The 18,176-nt window shown below is 42.2% G+C and overlaps 2 protein-coding genes across 2 annotated transcripts; both read right to left on the bottom strand.

The window, feature by feature from the left end:
- Positions 1–1,001: 1,001 nt before the first annotated feature.
- paxx (PAXX non-homologous end joining factor) lies at positions 1,002–11,306 on the bottom strand. The gene is made up of 6 exons (XM_037778364.1): positions 11,222–11,306; positions 3,839–3,887; positions 3,424–3,602; positions 3,164–3,214; positions 1,301–1,421; positions 1,002–1,218 (listed from the first exon to the last, which is right to left on the bottom strand). The coding sequence occupies exons 1-6, from the start codon at positions 11,304–11,306 to the stop codon at positions 1,170–1,172; spliced, it is 534 nt and encodes a 177-aa protein (XP_037634292.1). The 3' UTR covers positions 1,002–1,169.
- LOC119493212 (phosphatidylinositol 4-phosphate 5-kinase-like protein 1) lies at positions 10,773–17,267 on the bottom strand. The gene is given in 10 exon segments (XM_037778363.1): positions 10,773–11,459; positions 11,462–11,820; positions 12,713–12,875; positions 13,059–13,171; positions 13,253–13,314; positions 13,409–13,437; positions 15,370–15,494; positions 16,325–16,479; positions 16,879–16,929; positions 17,025–17,267. Coding segments are annotated over 10 exon segments (1,383 nt in total). The 3' UTR covers positions 10,773–11,376.
- Between the last annotated feature and the right edge of the window lie 909 nt (positions 17,268–18,176).

Below are 18,176 nucleotides of genomic sequence, written 5' to 3'. Positions count from 1 at the left end.
TTTAATTGTGAATTATTACTATTATTTACAAATTACCACACGTTTCTTAACCTTTTTCTGTCTAAAATAAATATAAAGGACATTTATAATGAAATGAAATGGCCATTAAAAGGCAAACTCTATGTAGAAAGAAAGGGCTAACAGCAGCAGCTGCAGTAGCAGAAACGCAGCAGACAAGCAGCTGGTGTGAACACCCGATGCGTGAATCATGCAGCCTCCACGCCATGCAGCCGCCACGCGTGAAATTCACGAGAAATTCAATTAAGGCTGCTGTCATGTGACACTTCATGATAAGCATTATCATTATTATTATTTGTTAATGTTGTTTGTCAATATATATTCTAAGTATATTAAAATATGTGGTTGAAGAATTTGACTCATACTGGAGATTAAAAATCAGCTATTTTGTGATTGGAAATATAAAGCAGTTTTCCGGTTTATTCTTTAGTTACTCAACAGAGAACACATAAAACAACAGTGACATTATTATTATTATTTGTAATATTAATAACATAAGAATAATAAGAATAAACTCTATTACCCAGTTGTTGTTATCATATTAATAATAGTATTATTACTATTACTTTATATGTCCGAAACAGTGTAGGGTTCATAATAAAAAAGCTTTTAATCATACGGTGCACATGAACAACGCTTCAGAATTGTTGGACGAGGAGAGGAGGAGCTCGCTGAGGGCTTTATACGCACGGCTCTGGATTCAGATTCCATCAGCAAAGCCTTCTTCAGACCAATATACAAGCATGGGAGCACCAGGAAAATATGGGGAAATGAGAGCTACATATTTATTTTGTCACCAAACAATTGTGAGAAATTCAGTCAAGTCTAGTTTTCTCTCACAGCCCTTGAATTACAACATGCTGAAAGGTTATTATGGGATTTTTGCCCAATGATGCCAAAAATATATACTGCCTACTGCAGCTTTAAATTCAACCTAATATCATAAAAGTTACAGCATCATTCATTGACAGATTAAAATACCATTCAAAATCAATAGTCCGGTTTTTATTAATATCATATGCCATGAAAGTAGATACATACATGCTGTGATTTAAAAAGCAACAAATTCATAATGTTGTGTTAGTGGATTAAAAGAACATTCATCTTTGTTTGTGCAGCCACAATGTGAGAACACTGTGTTGTCTGGAGGATCAGTCTTCATCTACATCATCGAAGGCCACGCCAGTCGCTTGCCGCTTTCTGCAAAAAAGGATGAACAGTTGTTGGTTTACATTCACTAAGAGCAGAATACTGGTAGAGATTTATGAGGGACACGTCGTACTTTTTAGTTCCTGGGTTGATGAGAGAAGCCCCTGGAAGTCGTTTCTTCGTCGTCACTGATGGAGCACCATTCTGCTGCTGTTGGGGTTCAAACTCTGAAGAAAAGATATCATCTCTGTAAGCTGGTGAAACAAACCGCCGACAACACCGTCAACAATTCACCACAAGCCTGTTCCTCTAGTCCTCAGGTGAACTCTGCAGGACGCAAGCAAAAGTCCAAAATACTGAATACTAATATATACTGAACATGAAATATCACATTTCCTTTCAAATAGAAAGAGATATTGTACAGCAATTCATTTATTTTTACAGTCATGATAAGTTTAATACAATATAAAAAAAATGAAAACAATATTTAATACATTTCATAATACAAGGTACAGAAATGCATAATAATAATAATAATACATTTTATTGCACTTTTCAGGGTTCTCAAAGACATTTTACTTAATAAATATATATATATATATATATATATAAATAATTATTATTTATTTATGTAATAATTATTATAATAGTAATCATTATTATTATTATTATAAATTACTATTATACACTCTAAGTATTATAACATAAAACATCTGTAAATAGAGTAACATTCTTTGCACAACCTGTAAATAGTCTCTAGTAATAATCTCTTTAACTTCTTCCACACCTTGAGGGGGTCAGCGCCTTCGGCCGACATTGCATTTACACCTGTACTTTACTTTCATGTGGTCAAGCACTAACGCATTTTAATGCCGGAGTAAAGGGGGTCTATGATTAAATTGTTTACTAGAGCACAGTGGTGGAAGAAGTACTCAGATGTTTTACTTACGTAAAAGTAATACCACAGTGTAGAATACTCTGTTAGAAGTAAAAGTCCTACATTCAAAATCTTACTTAAAGGGACTGTTTGTAACTTCTTACACGTATAAATCGGGTCAGTGTTCCATGCACGCTCGCGTGTGACTAGAGTGATATTGTGGTTTTAGCTGACGTGTGTCGCTTCACTGTTTTGAGCGATGCTCGTTCATGTCTATGTAGAGCGAGCACAAGCGAGAGCAACAGGACGCTGACTTTCGATGACTTAACGGCCACAGGTGTTGCTGTTAAAGCTGAAGTAGGCGAGATTGGAGCAAATATGATTAAAAAAAGTTATTTTATAAAACGGCCGCTATATCGTGACAGTAGTACATGAAACAGGTAACCTGAAAAAAATCATGTTCCTCTGTGTCCTCCGGTGCTCCTAACGGCATCTGCAAGATTTCACAGACCGGAGGAAAACAAGCAGTCAGAGCTGATCTGAGGTCTGCTGTCCAGCTGCCGTCTATGAAAGCTGACTGTCAATGACTCGCGAACTCCGACCAAACGGTCAAACTAGGCAGCGCTGATCAAATATGAATCAATATTCTGTTACTGTAATGCCTATTTCTCTCCTCAGATGTTCTCAGAATCATCTTGTAGTGCACGGTTTAGCTGTAAAATAAGAAAGTTTGTGACGCGGCCGCCATTGTACAATCTGTTGAAGGAACGCCAAGTTCTGGTCACATGACCGGAGCACAGCCAATAGGAACACTCTCTCTGAAATGACCTGTGATTGGTCAAAGTCTCCCGTCACGGGCTAGATTTTCTAAAGCCTGAAAACAGAGCCATGAGGAGGTGCAGAAGTCTAGTTTTCTCTCAGAACACTTGAATTACAATATGCTGAAAGATTATTATGGAATTTTTGCCCAATGACGCCAAAGATATACTGCCTACTGAAGCTTTAAGTAAAATAAGTCGACGGGCTGTTACATTGTTGTGTTCCAAACATCATACTGCAAAGAACCATACCTCCCCCCACACCCCCACACACAACCGGTATACAGCTTGAAAAACATACCTGTGGGCCGCCTTTGGTGATTTTTCACTGGACTGACGGAGGGGGATCCACCTGAGGAATGACAAAACACAGTCTGCATTGATTCCCAAAAGACAGTGAGTTTTAACTCTGCATAAGCTGCTATAAAATAAATTAATTTCCCCAAGGGAACTAATAAAGTACTTATTGTTGTTATTATTATTATTATTATTATTATAAGCTCAAACCCTTCACTCAATGTGAAACAACTGCAATGAGCCACAAGAACAAAGTCCATTTACTGTCAGGCTGAGTGAGGCTGTCAGCCATCCTGAACAGCAGCTCCTTCACTTCCTTTGTGGCCTGCGGGCCTTCCAGCCTGGACAGGGTCACACTCGGGTCACCTGGACTGGAACTCAAATGGAGCTCTGCACTGGTGTCATGCACCACAACAGACACATCCCCACTACCACAGGCCGACCTGAGGGAAAGACAGAAGAATATTTAGCCTCAATTATGGCTGAATAATAGTTTCACGGTCACATTTACTTACTCGTTTATTATCACACACAAACAGACATGTACAAGCTGGTCAACACAAAGAATGTTCCGCTGCTGGCTGTGCAGCTTTACTGGCACCACTGGATTCTTGGACCTTGCTAGAAATAATTGATATTCCACAAAGTGGTTTTAAAGGAGGACAGTTTGTAATCTCACCTGAGTTTAGGATATAATCCTCTGTAGATCTCAAGGCAAACCTCTGTCTCTAAAACAAACAGGTACAGTTACAACAAAAATCAGTACCTTCACTGATGCACTGTGTGACAAACATGGGGGTCTGCATGTGAAACTTACAAACTGCTTCAATGTGTCCTCGGTGTACTCTGTGCTCCAAACGTCAGCGGCATCTGTCAAACTCCATAAGATTAACAAACAGTTACATTACATCATACTTGCTCATGTGTCCTTACAAAGGGTGGACATACAGACATAAACACACACCTGTACAATGTAATTCATATGCTCTGAAAAATAACTTTAAGAGTGAATAAACATCTTCCTGACAAGGTTCTAAACATGAACAATAGGCCTTTTGAAAAGGATAATCTCTTTGATATCGGGTTGGATTCATAACCTTATTGCATTTGTTCATATTATTTTGTAGGCTACAACTTGTTACACTCTCTTGAAGCTCCAGTAGGCAACACGTTTTTGGCATCATTGGGCAAAAATTAGGAGCACCGGAGGACATCGGAGGACACAGAGGAACATGATTTTTTTCAGATTACCTGTCTCATGCACTACTGTCAGGATATAGTGACCATATTATAAAAATAACTTTTTTTTAATCATATTGGCTCTATTTCTCCACACTGCTGCTTTAAGGAGATGACTGTAAATGAATGCAGTTGCAGTTTTGTGGAAAAACAGAATTTAAATATTGTTGTTGTATTGTTTGTTTATATGTTTCCTAGCATAGACTGTAGTACAAATGAAGATTGATCTTTTTTTTCCGAAGGGGGGGAGGGGTTACTCCTCAATTCGGCATACAGTTTACATACTAAGAAATTTGGAATTATTTTCAGCCTTTTTATTCCCACTGTCAATATCTTGGTGACCGGTGTCAGCAATATCAGACCCTAACTCTTAACGTGTGAAATGTCCACGCTGCATGGTGGGATATGACGTCGTATCTTCGCTAAGTTACCAATAAATCAGTTTACGTCTTGTTTTATGTTCTAACACAAATATAATTCCCCTGATAGACACCGGAATAATAAACTGTGGGATTTAAATGGAGATTGATTCAGCGTTCTCTCTGTTCTAGGAACATTATTGAGGTCACATTTATGTGCATTTTAACTAGTGATGTACATGCTTGTGCCGAGGCTTCAGAGCGGTCTGTGAAACGCGTATTGAGGCTTTGTATCGTTTTTAGACCAATGACGTCATTGAAGCGCCCAAAGCCGAAATACAGTTGAGAACTCCTGAATCACTCCTGAATGAAAACAAAAAATGTCTCCCATCTATCATTTTCCTTTAGTTACACAAGCACATTCACTGCCCTCTGCAGTCACATATCTGGAATATATCGGTCTGTTTTACACTCTTTGACCAATAGGTGGTTTTGTGTGCACATGAAGCCCAGATGAAGCCTCGTGAAATGAACCCTTTAGCGAACCAATGTGCTGGAGAGCTTCAGTGCTTCATGAAGCTTCATCTCACCATCACTACTATTTCTCTCCTCAGATGTTTTCAGAATCATCTTGTAGTGTACTGTTTAGCTGTAAAATGATAAAGTTTGTGACCCGGCAGCCATGTTGAGATCAAGTTGAGGAAATACCAAGCACCGCCCCACCAGCCGGAGCACAGCCAATAGGAACGCTCTCTCTCTGAAATGACCTGTGATTGGTCAAAATCTCCCGTCATGGATTAAATTGTTTAAAGCCTGAAAACAGAGCCATGAGTGTCGATGTTACCCAGGTAGGTCCTTTTTGTTAAATTAAAAAGTGATTATGATTTAATCTGTGCCTTGTGTGATTCCCATACTGAAACTACTGTCCATCTGTTCTGGAAATGTACAAACACCCGTAAACTGTGGCGAGATATTTGTAAGTTTATCTTGGAAAATATTATCTGTGACTCTGAATTTCTACTGGAAAATGTTTTTTTTTGTTTTTTTAAGGTTCAACACAATATATGAGAAAGAGTATTTTCTAAACAATCACATTATCGCAATGTTTTACATTCATAAATGCAATGTGAGAGTTAAACCTCACTGTGATATTTACAAGAAAGAAATGTAACTATATATTATATAAGACAATATCTTCTGCAAAAAAAAAGGCTAGTAAAACGGTGAGTTTGTGTTCACATTTTAATGTTTTTACATAAAAGGACTGTTTGTAAGAATCAGAAATTGGTTTTAACAGCGACACCTGTGGCTGTTAAGTCAACGAAAGTCAGCATCCTGTTGCTCGCGCTCGATTGTGTGCACGCGCTACCTGAATGTGAGAGAGCATCCGTCAAAACAGTGAGGCGACACACGTCAGCTAAAAGCACAATATCACTCTATATTTCAGCTGCTTGGCAGTAATGTTAGCTGACCAGACGAAGGTCTCTCCATGAATCAATGCTGATCCTAGTGTTGGCTTTTCCTGCCTCAGACTCCCAACCGCGGCCGGAGGGAACAGGGGAGACACCGGAGTTTTGGTCGAAGACGATAACGTTTCTCTCTGCGGAGCCCCGTCACTTCACAAGACACGGAAAACCTCTGTTGGTCTGGAGGAGCTGCAGCAGTTATTTCTGCACAAACGTCCACTTTACATTCACTAGATATTCTCAGAGCTAAACTAACTCTTCTGCAGTGTGTAGTGTGCGCGCATGCACGTGAGAGTGGAGCGAGAGAGCGAGAACGAGCGCGGTGTGTGAGTGAAGGCAAGCAGAGGAGCAGAGTACAGCAGAGACTACGGTCCTGGAGACCAAAGCTACGGTCTCCCCCGCGTCCTCCGACCGCGGCCAACACTGTTTAACAGACGGGCTTCACTAGATACAACCAAGAGGTTTTGGTGCTTCACTGTAGTTTGTGTTGGAGTCTGAGTCTGAACAGCGTAGCCACACGCGAGCGTGGATGGGACACCGACCCGGATTGATTTATACCTGTAAGAAGTTACAAACAGTCCCTTTAAGTTACTATTATTTTTTTATTTATATTAACCCCGTAACATATTTTCTTATTTTTTTGTTTTTATTTATCCCTTCATTTCCTTTATATGTATTGTTTACCTATGTATCAGTTTAATTGATCTTTGTATTGTTCACAAATTAAAATAAAGTCTAAGTCTAAGTCTATTGAAAAAGAAATAGAAAACATCCATGAGCAGGTGCAGAGGTTTAGTATCTCTCTGACAGTTGAATTATTATATACTGAAAGGTTATTATGGAATTTTTGCAAATGATGCCAAAACATGTTCCTACTGAAGCTTTAATTTCACCCTTTTTATTCCCACTGTCAGTATGGTGGTGACGTCACCATGGTGGTGACAGGTGTAATATCCGACTCTAACTCTGAACAGTAAATGTCCACGCTGCTTAGTGGAATATGACGTCGTAACGTCGTTAAACTTCACAGTAATTCAGTTTAACACAGAAGTTATCCCCTGATAGACACCGGGATAATAAAGTGGAGGGTTAAAGGTCTGGGTATCATCGTTTTCTCTGTTCTAGAACACTACTGAAGTCACGTTCATGTGTATTTAAACTCAACCTGCGACTCACCACACATTCGATATTCCGTTTTTTTCTGCGTGTGTAGCAGAGGAACTTAGACTGGTTCTTTCTATCCAACACAGTGCAGCAGTAGGACGGTCTGGACTCCTCCATGGTTCCTTCTGGATGATCTCACTGAACAGGACCCGGAAGCAAAACAAAGCGCTGTCTTCTTCTTCTTCTTCTTGTTCCGGCACACTAGGCCTGGTTTAGTGCTCTGCTGCCTCCTGGAGGTGAAGAATCCTCATTGCTGTTTTTGTTCTGATGAGATTCATGGACCTGATAAACAGGACTATGTTCTATCACACATGGTTTCATAATGGAATACTGTAGTCCTGTGTAATAGTTAGCCAATTACTTAATAGAAATGGTTATTTATTATCATATGAAGAATTTATTGATGAATTAAAATGCCTGTAAAACCAAAGGTGTATGCTATTGCTTTTGATGTTATAGCAGAAAGTGTCCTTATACTTCTATGAAACCCTGGTACCGTTGATCACCATCAGAAGATGGTGTGGAAAATATTTATACTGGAGGTTCTAATGTACTGAAAGAGAAGTGCTCTAACTAAAATATTAGGAACACACTCCGTTACGTTTCTGTCCCCTCATCTAGATGTTTTTGGTCTTCCTTATTTCATGATATACAGCGGGAGAAAGCTTGGAAACCTTATGATAAATACTGTATCAATAAAAAACTTAAAGGGACTGTTTGTAACTTCTTACACATATAAATCAATCCGGGTTGGTGTCTCATGCGCGCTTGCGTGTGGCTACGCTGGTCAGACAAGACTCCAACACAAACTACAGGGAAGCACCAAAACCTCTTGGTTGTATCTAGTGAAGCCCGTCTGTTAAACAGTGTTGGCCGCGGTCGGAGGACGCGGGGGAGACCGTTAGCTTTGGTCTCCAGGGCCGGAGTCTCTGCTGTGCTCTGCTCCTCTGCTCCTCTGCTTGCCTTCACTCACACATCGCGCTCGTTCTCGCTCTTTCGCTCCACTCTCACGTGCATGCGCGCACACTACACACTGCAGAAGAGTTAGTTTAGCTCTGAGAATATCTAGTGAATGTACAGTGGACGTTTGTGCAGAAATAACTGCTGCAGCTCCTCCAGACCAACAGAGGTTTTCCGTGTCTTGTGAAGTGACGGGGCTCCGCAGAGAGAAACGTTATCGTCTCCGACCAAAACTCCGGTGTCTCCCCTGTTCCCTCCGGCCGCGGTCGGGAGGCTGAGGCAGGAAAAGCCAACACTAGGATCAGCATTGATTCACGGAGAGACCTTTGTCTGGTCAGCTAACATTACTGCCAAGCAGCTGAAATATAGAGTGATATTGTGCTTTTAGCTGACGTGTGTCGCCTCACTGTTTTGACAGATGCTCGCTCACATTCAAGTAGCGCGTGCACACGGGCGAGCGGGAGCAACAGGACGCTGACTTTCGTTGACTTAACGGCCACAGGTGCTGCTGTTACAACCAATTTCTGATTCTTACAAACAGTCCCTTCAACTTATTAAATTAATATAATATTTAAAATGATAAAGCTTCTTTCTCTTCTTTTTTTCAATTTATGTATCTGTTTGTACCTCTGTAAATGAGCATCACCTTCAATAAAGAAAGCATAAGAAAAAGATTCATCGACCTGCAGAGCTGGAGAGCCCGTCCCCGGGGTTAGGGAGACATGGCTAAAGAGTAGAAGCAAAGAGAGGAAGGCCCAATCCCAATGTCCCCTCTAAGGCCTTAAACCCTGAACCCTCAGGGACTTGACTGACATCACCTGATAAATGATTGAGTGTGAGAGGCTGCACAGGCTCAAAATAGCATAAATATGAATGGGACAGCACTTTTGTGGGGTTTTATTTTACGTCTTTACTGCCTATTGGAACGTCTTCTCTTGCCTTACGAGACTAGAGGTAGCCTAACTGTCAAAAAACAATGTAATTGTTTTTGTCAAACTTCATTAACCAAATTAAAAGAACTAGTTGATGAATAAACCAGGTGTGTAATATAGTCTAATGCTGGCATTCCTCTGATTTCATGTGTTTTTTTATGTACCATCTTAAATCCTTAATGTTAATGTTTCTGTGTAAATTTGAATAGGCCTATGCCTGGCTGAACACCCATGTGTTGCCCTCTTTGTTTACCTTTTACGCCTGTGGGCTTCCCCTGATAACCATGGTAACTCTGTGTTAAACATCACAATGCTATGAATTGTAAAAATATGAATGCAAAAATATAACTAAAAGAAGGGCTTCTCTCACAACATTTTAAAAATGGTAAATTTCTATAGTTGCCTGGTAAGGCATAACCCCGCAGCAGTCCTCCACAGACTGTGGATTTTTTTGTTTTTATTTTAACATTGGCTTTGCCCCGTACAATCATTTTGTCATTCCTGGTAGACAGCAGACATCTGTGAAGATACTGTACAACTCGGTTTGTGTTGGAAATGCTATAAGATAGAATCACGGAGTAAGTGCTGAGGCCACAAATGGGGCTAAGTACAGGTAAGAGGATATTTTGGTCTGGTCATACCACTTTGCCAGGTAAACCCTGTGGAGTTCAACTGGAACCCACCCACCTCACTCATCACAGCACATAGAGCCATTAGACACTGTTGGATTTATTATGTACAAAAGTGCTTACAATGACCTGCAATAACCTGACTGTTGGATTTGTTGTGAATGGAGTGATTGCGAGGAAAGGGAGGCAGGTGCTGTTCTTTTTGCAAGGTCAAGAAGAGGAAGGAGTCAGAAGGAGATAACAAAGAAGAAGATATGCAGCAAAATATCACGTGTCATAATCTCATGAATATTAATATTGTGTAAACCATGAATAGACTGGATCAGGGATAGCTCGGGGTTCAGACTTCGCGAACTGACCCCATGCACTGTATGTTGTCAGGGACACGTTGATTGGATCCAGATATCTGTAAACTCTTTTATTTTACTTATGCAACATTGATTGTTCGGAATAAATTGTATTATTATGCTTTAACCCGTCTGTTTGGAAAATCTCTTTGTCACACAAGATTAACCAGCACGTAACTGGGCCTTGACCTCTCGGAGGTAGAAGGTCAGTTCCTTCAACACCTGCTTCAAAGGTTTGAACTCATACAAACAAAGCTGTTGGTGATTGGGTGATGTGCCATCCAGCGGATATCATTCTTTACGTGTAAGGCAACATCAGGCTGGACTTAAACATCGCTTTCCTAACTTTGTAAACAAAACGTGACCAATAAACACATAGATCTAAATGTAGTGAATTGTTATTTATTATTAACATAATAAATTGTACACCAGAAACTTGGTAAAATATCTTAAAAATGAACAGAAATTATTTACATTAATTAAAATTAAAGTGTAACTTTTTTTTAATGCAGCAACAAATTGGTCAAAATTTAAACAGGAAATAAAATTCCAGTATATAGTGTGTATAGCAAACATAGAATTGAATTGAATATATCGGCCCCATTGTCACTGATACCCGATCCAGCTATCTGAGCCAGTACAGGCCCAATATCCAATATCGGTATCGGTGCGTCCCTAAATTCAACCCAAAGGGTGGTCTGAGCAGGTGGAAAACTAAGTGAACATAATCATGTGACAACATGGGGAGTGCTTCTCCACAATCTGCACATATTACTGCAAGGTTTTTAATGTGCTCTTTTATTTGTCTGTTTATTAATTTAGCCCAGCCACTACAGTACCCTGGCACCCCAAGCATTTTTTCTATATTGCCTATATCACGGCTCTGAAACTGCACAGAAGGCTACAATTTCTATACAAAAATGAAAACAGTCAGCATCAACACTTCTTGACTGGTTACAGTCATACCACAGATCCACTGGATGTAGCTCATCACGTTCTGACTGAGCCGCCGCTCTATTACGACAGAGCCAGAATGCGACACCAGCCCCATCCTGTGGACACTGGGGGGGCTATACAGCAAATGCTATGTATAACAGTGCTCAATGTTTTTTTGCATTGTGTCACTCCGAGTGGTCCTGTATCCACTTGCAGAATCTGTGTGAATATTTGTCTGGGCTGACTGTGGAAAAGGCCCTGCCTGGAAGCGGAGTCTTTTCCACAGGTTCTCCAGTCTTTTCTTCCAGCCGTACACAGTGAAAATGTCTATAATGCCCACAAAGTAGCGACGGTCAGGCCCATCTACCACATGAATGCTATTTTTGACGTTGGGCAGTAGCCTGCGATGATGCTCATGGAATTCCTGCAGTTCTGAGTCACTCCTGGTTTCTTTCACAGGGCACTTTATCTCCTGGAGGGGAATCCCTTCACCATCGAACTCAGCTGCTGCCGGTGGCTGGCCTGACCCACACTCTGTTGTATCTGGTGCCACCTCACCCGTGGTCTCTTTCAGTAATGGCATGGTGGAGGGGTCTGACGTGGTGGGACTGTCATGCAAGTCCACAGACCTATGGGAAAACACAATCAGAAGGGTGTTCATAAAGGTTGCACAGAAAAGGCAGAGCTTTGTGAAAAGCTTCTTGTGGATAAGTCAAACAAATAACTAACTGAACAAACTGAACCAAGATGAATCTGTTTCATAAAGACAACTCTGGGCTAATGAGATCAGACTAATTCAAGTCTTCAACGAACAACGCGCTTAGCATAAACGTCTCCGTGCATGCTTGTAGTGAGCGCACCATCTATGTACGGAGGCCCGCGCCATCTACGGAGGCCCACGCCATGGTGTCTCGCACGAGTATAAGCAAAGCTTAAGGCTGAACATTCCCATTGAGCGCCATGTAGCATGGAATGCTTTGTCCAATTGTGGGTGAAGGTGGTGGACAAAAAGCATTTAGACTGTAGTAGAGGGACGGTCTGCCTAATACAGCAGCTTGGCGTGAGTGTTCTGACGCCAAGCCATGCTGAGCATTGAGTACTGCTGTTTCTATCTGCTGTATGACCAGCCTCATAGAGCTCTTTGGAGGTGGACCCATGGATCGACCTAGCTAATGGTCAATTAGTGAGCTTTTTGAGGTGTTAGTAGGCTATTTTTGAAGTTTTGAGAGAGCTGTTTCCCCTGGTTCCAGGCTTTATGCTAAGCTTTGCTAATACATTTATAACTCCATAGGTAGCGCACAAAGTGAGTGGGAGTGGTATCGATCTTCTCATATCTCTCAGCATGAAAGTGAATAAGCGTATTCCCTTTAAAAGCATATTTATTTTAAGAAAGCTTTTCATGAGTGTGTGAAACACTTTTTAGAGTTCACTGGAGCACCAACATAAAGAAGATGGAAAATAAGACATATTGTAATGCACAGCACATTGGTTTTGTACTTGCTCAAAGGACATAAAACCTACATTGTGGTGCGAACGACAAGGTTTGCCAACGAGTGTTTCCCTTCCAGCTCATCTTTGTGCAGAGGTTGATGGGCCAGAAGGACACTGTAGTCCAGCACATTAAGCCCCTGAAGGAAGGCAGCATCCACTTTCACTTGATTGGCAAACCAGGATTTCTCTTGACCTACAGCAACAACACAAGCATTTCCATTAGAGTGCCCTTGCACTTTCCGATTGCATGTGGCTCAGTTTTTTTCTGCTGCTGAAAGTTAACTTGCATTGCACAACAGCATCATTCTACGGAAAAACGTAACATCATTCTACAGAAATAAGTAGAGTAAGTAAGTGTAGGGGAGTGGACACTTACCTAGTGCAATGCTCTGGCCTTCACAGTTATTGTCCTTCAGCACTTTGATTATTTGTTTCCCCCCTGTGTCGGGGTTAGTATATCTACCCACCTCACAGCCTTTGATATCGTATCTATGCAACAAAAACATCACAGCTTTCATACACCCATCAGAACTCCACACAACAAAACATGGGGAAACATAGATACTGTACCTAATATTGATCCTCTCATCGGGGTAAAACACACTCTGCATCACAATGAAGTATTTCTGGAGAGCAGACACACAACACTGCATTGTAAGTACTGGTACTTTAAGGATATAATGGATATAATGACCAACTGGTAATTATGTTGATAAAATACCTTTGTTCATTAGGAATGACAATCCTGTGGACACCTGGAATGGGGAAAGAACAATGCATATTATAAAATCATACGTGATATTTCTGTGTCTTTTGCTAGGTCTCTGTCTTTAGACCATGATCGACAGAATCTTTTTAACCCCTGCTTTAAAAACGTAGGTTACAACATTGTGACCCTAGTTCTATAAGCACAGGTGGAGCCCTCTATTGAACTCTATGGGCTATACTCTCCTCCAATCACATGCACGCGTTCATTCACTGAGATTTGCATAGCCGTTGCGGGCCAATCAGTGCGTGCCTACCTAATACCTACGTTATATACCACGGTATATGAGGTGGCGTCCAGCGCTATCTGGCATCCCATGCCCTCCTCAGCGAGTGGCACGGGAACGGCAGGGCCACCTCCGTAGAGAGCTCCGTCTGTGCTTATAGAACTAGGGTTACGATATTGTAACCTTCGTTCTAACTCACACAGGCTCTGCCCTCTACTGGACTCTATGGGTACAGTGGGTGGGGTCCGATGGATGTATGCCCTGACGCGTCACCATATCAACCTAACCACACGGATCCAGACTGGCTAAGGATTAGACACCGCAGCCTGCCTACTTCTTTATAATATAGGCTGCTGTAGCAGACAAGTAGGGGGCCCTAGCCACCTCAGGTAGTACACAACTGATCTGGGTAAAGCCATGGTCTAACCCTGCAGGGATCAAAAACAAACAGTAGACACTAACATTCCCCAGGTCATCAAGGAGCACGGGAACATGTCGGTGTATCACATCTCACCTTTTCACCAATCCTGTTGTTCCAGCGAGCACAAACCCTGAAAAGGACCCCAACATGTCCAAGAGATAAAACCGTATGGAGGCGTTGATCACGATGCTGCCGTACATACAATACACATATCCTCGACACTCACCCCACCGGACAAGGCCGCCGACACTGCAACGCTGCGTGTAGAGTGTGCGTGGACCACAGTAGGAGGGTCTCTTCCCACCTGCCTATAGGCCTGGGAGATACACTCAAAGCCAGCCCACCAGGCATTTCTTGGAAAGCGCTTTTCTGGCCACACCATCACCAAAGTACACAAACAGCTTTTGAGTGCGCCTGAGGGGGGGGCCGTGTGTTCGACATAACATGCCAAAGCATGAACAGTGCATAGCAGATGCGAATTTGCCTCCCTGTCTCCCGCATTGGGTGGAGGACAAAAAGTATCCAGTTGTATGACCCTCGACCCTGAATGGACTCCTTGAGTTCTTAGGAACAAGGGAGGGGTTTGGTCTGAGAGTAGCCCTGCTGTGGTCACCACGAAGCATCAAGCAACTGGGATGCACCGACAGGGCAGTCAATTCACATACTCTCATAGCTGAAGTCAGTGCAAGCAGCAAAGCTGTCTCGAATAACAACGCTTTTAAACAGAAACACTCTAGAGGCTCAAAAGGGTCCTTCACCAAAGCCTCGAGCACCAATGCCAGTTCCCACTGCAGGGAGGACGCATGCACCACTTGGCCCATGAGAGGGTGGCCAAAGACCGCTCTATTGTCAAAACCCTGTTGGCTGCTGCATGAGACAGGCCTCTAACCATCAAACACTGTAAAAAGGAGAGAATAGACCTGACTGCACAGGACCGGGGATCTAGCCTCCTTTCCTCTACCCAACCATCTTACCCTAACCACTTTGACTCTTGCCACTACAGAGAGGTTGTACAGGTTGTACAGATTATCCTGCCCTCCTCAGCCTGTCCCTCTCAGGAGTCAAGCCTGGAGAGGACCAAATCTGCTTCACCACCTCTGGGTGAAGCCTCCATTTGTTCTGCTCTGATTAAGTGAATGTATGATGTGATTAATCAATAAATCAAGTATTGTGTGGGTGTATGTTGGGAAGTGTGTGTGTGTGTGTGTGTGTGTGTGTGTGTGCGTGTGTGTGTGTGTGTGCGTGTATGTGTGTGTAGCATTAATCACTCTTACCCAGAAACCTCACCATCAGTGAATGAGGGTATTTCTCCAAGTGGTCCATGTATGCCTGCAGATTGGACAGGAGAAACCTGACCTCGCGCCCGCTCTGGGTCTTTAAGAAGAATCTCTTGTCATTCCTAAAACCAAGAACAACCAGACAAGAACAAGAAACAGACGTCAATATTGGATGATTCTGCAAAACCCCAGACTATGTTCAAAACTTTTTTTCACGTTCAATGCAAACATTTTTTAAATTCTCACTTTCTACACTTGCATGGCAACTATAGTGTGGTTAACTTTAGAGAAAGATCATGGTTACAGTTAATAAAAAAATCATTATATTTATCCAATGGAAAAAACTTCTGAAACAGTCCTTAAATTTCAGAACAAACAAAAAAAAAAAATGGGATTTGGGGATTTATTAGTTGGCTGCTACTCTGCAAATAATCTCACAGCCCTCTCACAGCTCTCCGGTGCTTTTCAGGTCAGGGGTACTTGTTGCCTCCACAATCTTATTTATCTATTTTATCATTTATTTAATTCCCCTAAGGTAATGAGTCTGTTTTGGAGGTAACACTCACAGCAAAGGACTGATTGTCAGATGGTATTTTGCACATTGTAATGTCACATCCACCAGCCCAACCTCCACACTCTTTCCACCTCGCTACATAAAGGCCACACTACTTCCTAAATTGACACTGAATGTTGGAATTGGACATAAATCGTGAGCTGCAGAATCATCGAGTGCAGATGTAGTTCCTAGACATGCTACAATTGAAACATACTGTCAGTATGTGTGAGTAAATGTGTGCGTGTGTTCTTGTACTTGAAAAACTAGCTTGAGTTTTTGATTTTTGGGGTGAGAACATTTTGGGTGTTAGTTTAGTTTGAAATTAGAGTTAGGATGAGATAAGGTAAAGAAGTAGTCAGTGGAAGGTCTCTGTGTGTAACAGAAGATTATGCTCACGTGACAAAGAAGTTTGCCTTGCTCTTGGAGTTACTGACAAACTGGAGGTAGCACTCGCTTGAGCAGAGGGAGTTCATATATTCCTCCTCTGTGATGTCCAGTGAACGCCTCAGTTTAGCAAACACTGAAGCTGCAAACGTCTGCATCTGGAACCCCTGGAAGGCAAGGATTAAACAGAAGCCTTGAAAATGTTTGTTTTAAATTGCTTGACAGGAATTCTTAGTATAAATGGGCGATAACTTTTGAATATATGACCATAATTGACAACTTTATCCAGATATGAAAACGAGACAAAGCATGAAAAAAAATTCTGTTATTATTTTATTTTCACACAATTGTACAGCACACAGTGACATTTAGTCTCTGCATTTAACCCATCCTAGTATTAAGAGCAGGGGGCAGCTACTATACAGAGCTCAGGAGCAGTTTGGGGGTTCAGTGCCTTGCTCAAGGGCACCTCAGTTGTCCGTGCAGGCACTTGAACCGGTGACCCTCTGGTTCCCAAGCCAAGTCCCCACGGACTGACCTACTGCTGCTCCTAAATGATCACTTGCCTCATGAGTTAGAGTTTCCGCTGTCTTGAAATGTTCAGCAGCGGTTGTATCCTGTGCAGGAGATGAAGGGTTGATGAGTGAATTTATGTCTACAATGTTTCATGTTTAAAATCCAACCAGTGGCCTATAATTAGAAAAGTATTCACCTGGCCTGATGTGTCCATAGTGGTCTGAATGGAAGCATGCATGCCTTCTTTTATCATGGATGTCAGATGGTAGAACTCATGTTCTGGATCGATCTCAAACACCCCTACCATCCTCCATCGCTGTCTCAAACGCCACCAGCGTCTTCGCCTGGCGGCTCTGGAGGTGCCAGCAGCTTTTCTACGTTCCATCTGTGACACCGGACAGATATCAGTGTAAAAAGAATGACATTCAGTATATAACATACATAGACTTTTATAAAGTACGTGATCATGTGCCAAGAGGAAAAATGTTTAAACTTTTAAAAGCATGGGCTACAGTACTACTATGCTTAAAGGGACTGTTTGTAAGAATCAGAAATGTCTTGTTAACAGTGACACCTGTGGCTGTTAAGTCAACGAAAGTCAGCGTCCTGTTGATTGTGCTCGCGCTTGTGCTCGCTCTACATAGACATGAACGAACATCACTCAAAACAGTGAAGCGACACACGTCAGCTAAAAGCACAATATCACTCTATATTTCAGCTGCTTGGCAGTAATGTTAGCTGACCAGACTAAGGTCTCTCCATGAATCAATGCTGATCCTAGTGTTGGCTTTTCCTGCTTCAGCCTCCCGACCGCGGCCGGAGGGAACAGGGGAGACACCGGAGTTTTGGTCGGAGACGATAACGTTTCTCTCTGCGGAGCCCCGTCACTTCACAAGACACGGGAAACCTCTGTTGGTCTGGAGGAGCTGCAGCAGTTATTTCTGCACAAACGTCCACTGAACATTCACTAGATATTCTCAGAGCTAAACTAACTCTTCTGCAGTGTGGAGTGTGCGCGCATGCACGTGAGAGGGGAGGCGAAAGAGTGAGAACGAGCGCGGTGTGTGAGTGAAGGCAGGCAGAGAAGCAGAGTACAGCAGAGACTCCGGTCCTGGAGACCAAAGCTACGGTCTCCCCTGCGTCCTCCTACCGCGGCCAACACTGTTTAACAGACGGGCTTCACTAGATACAACCAAGAGGTTTTGGTGCTTCCGTGTAGTTTGTGTTGGAGTCTTGTCTGAACAGCGTAGTCACACGTGAGCGCGCATGGGACACCGACCCGCAATGATTTATACGTGTAAGAAGTTACAAACAGTCCCTTTAAGGCCCTGATGTCAATGCACATGTC

This window comes from Sebastes umbrosus, chromosome 8 (genome assembly GCF_015220745.1).
Source record: "Sebastes umbrosus isolate fSebUmb1 chromosome 8, fSebUmb1.pri, whole genome shotgun sequence".
NCBI classification, from domain to species: domain Eukaryota; kingdom Metazoa; phylum Chordata; class Actinopteri; order Perciformes; family Sebastidae; genus Sebastes; species Sebastes umbrosus.
This window is presented reverse-complemented; position numbering and strand designations above follow the sequence as displayed.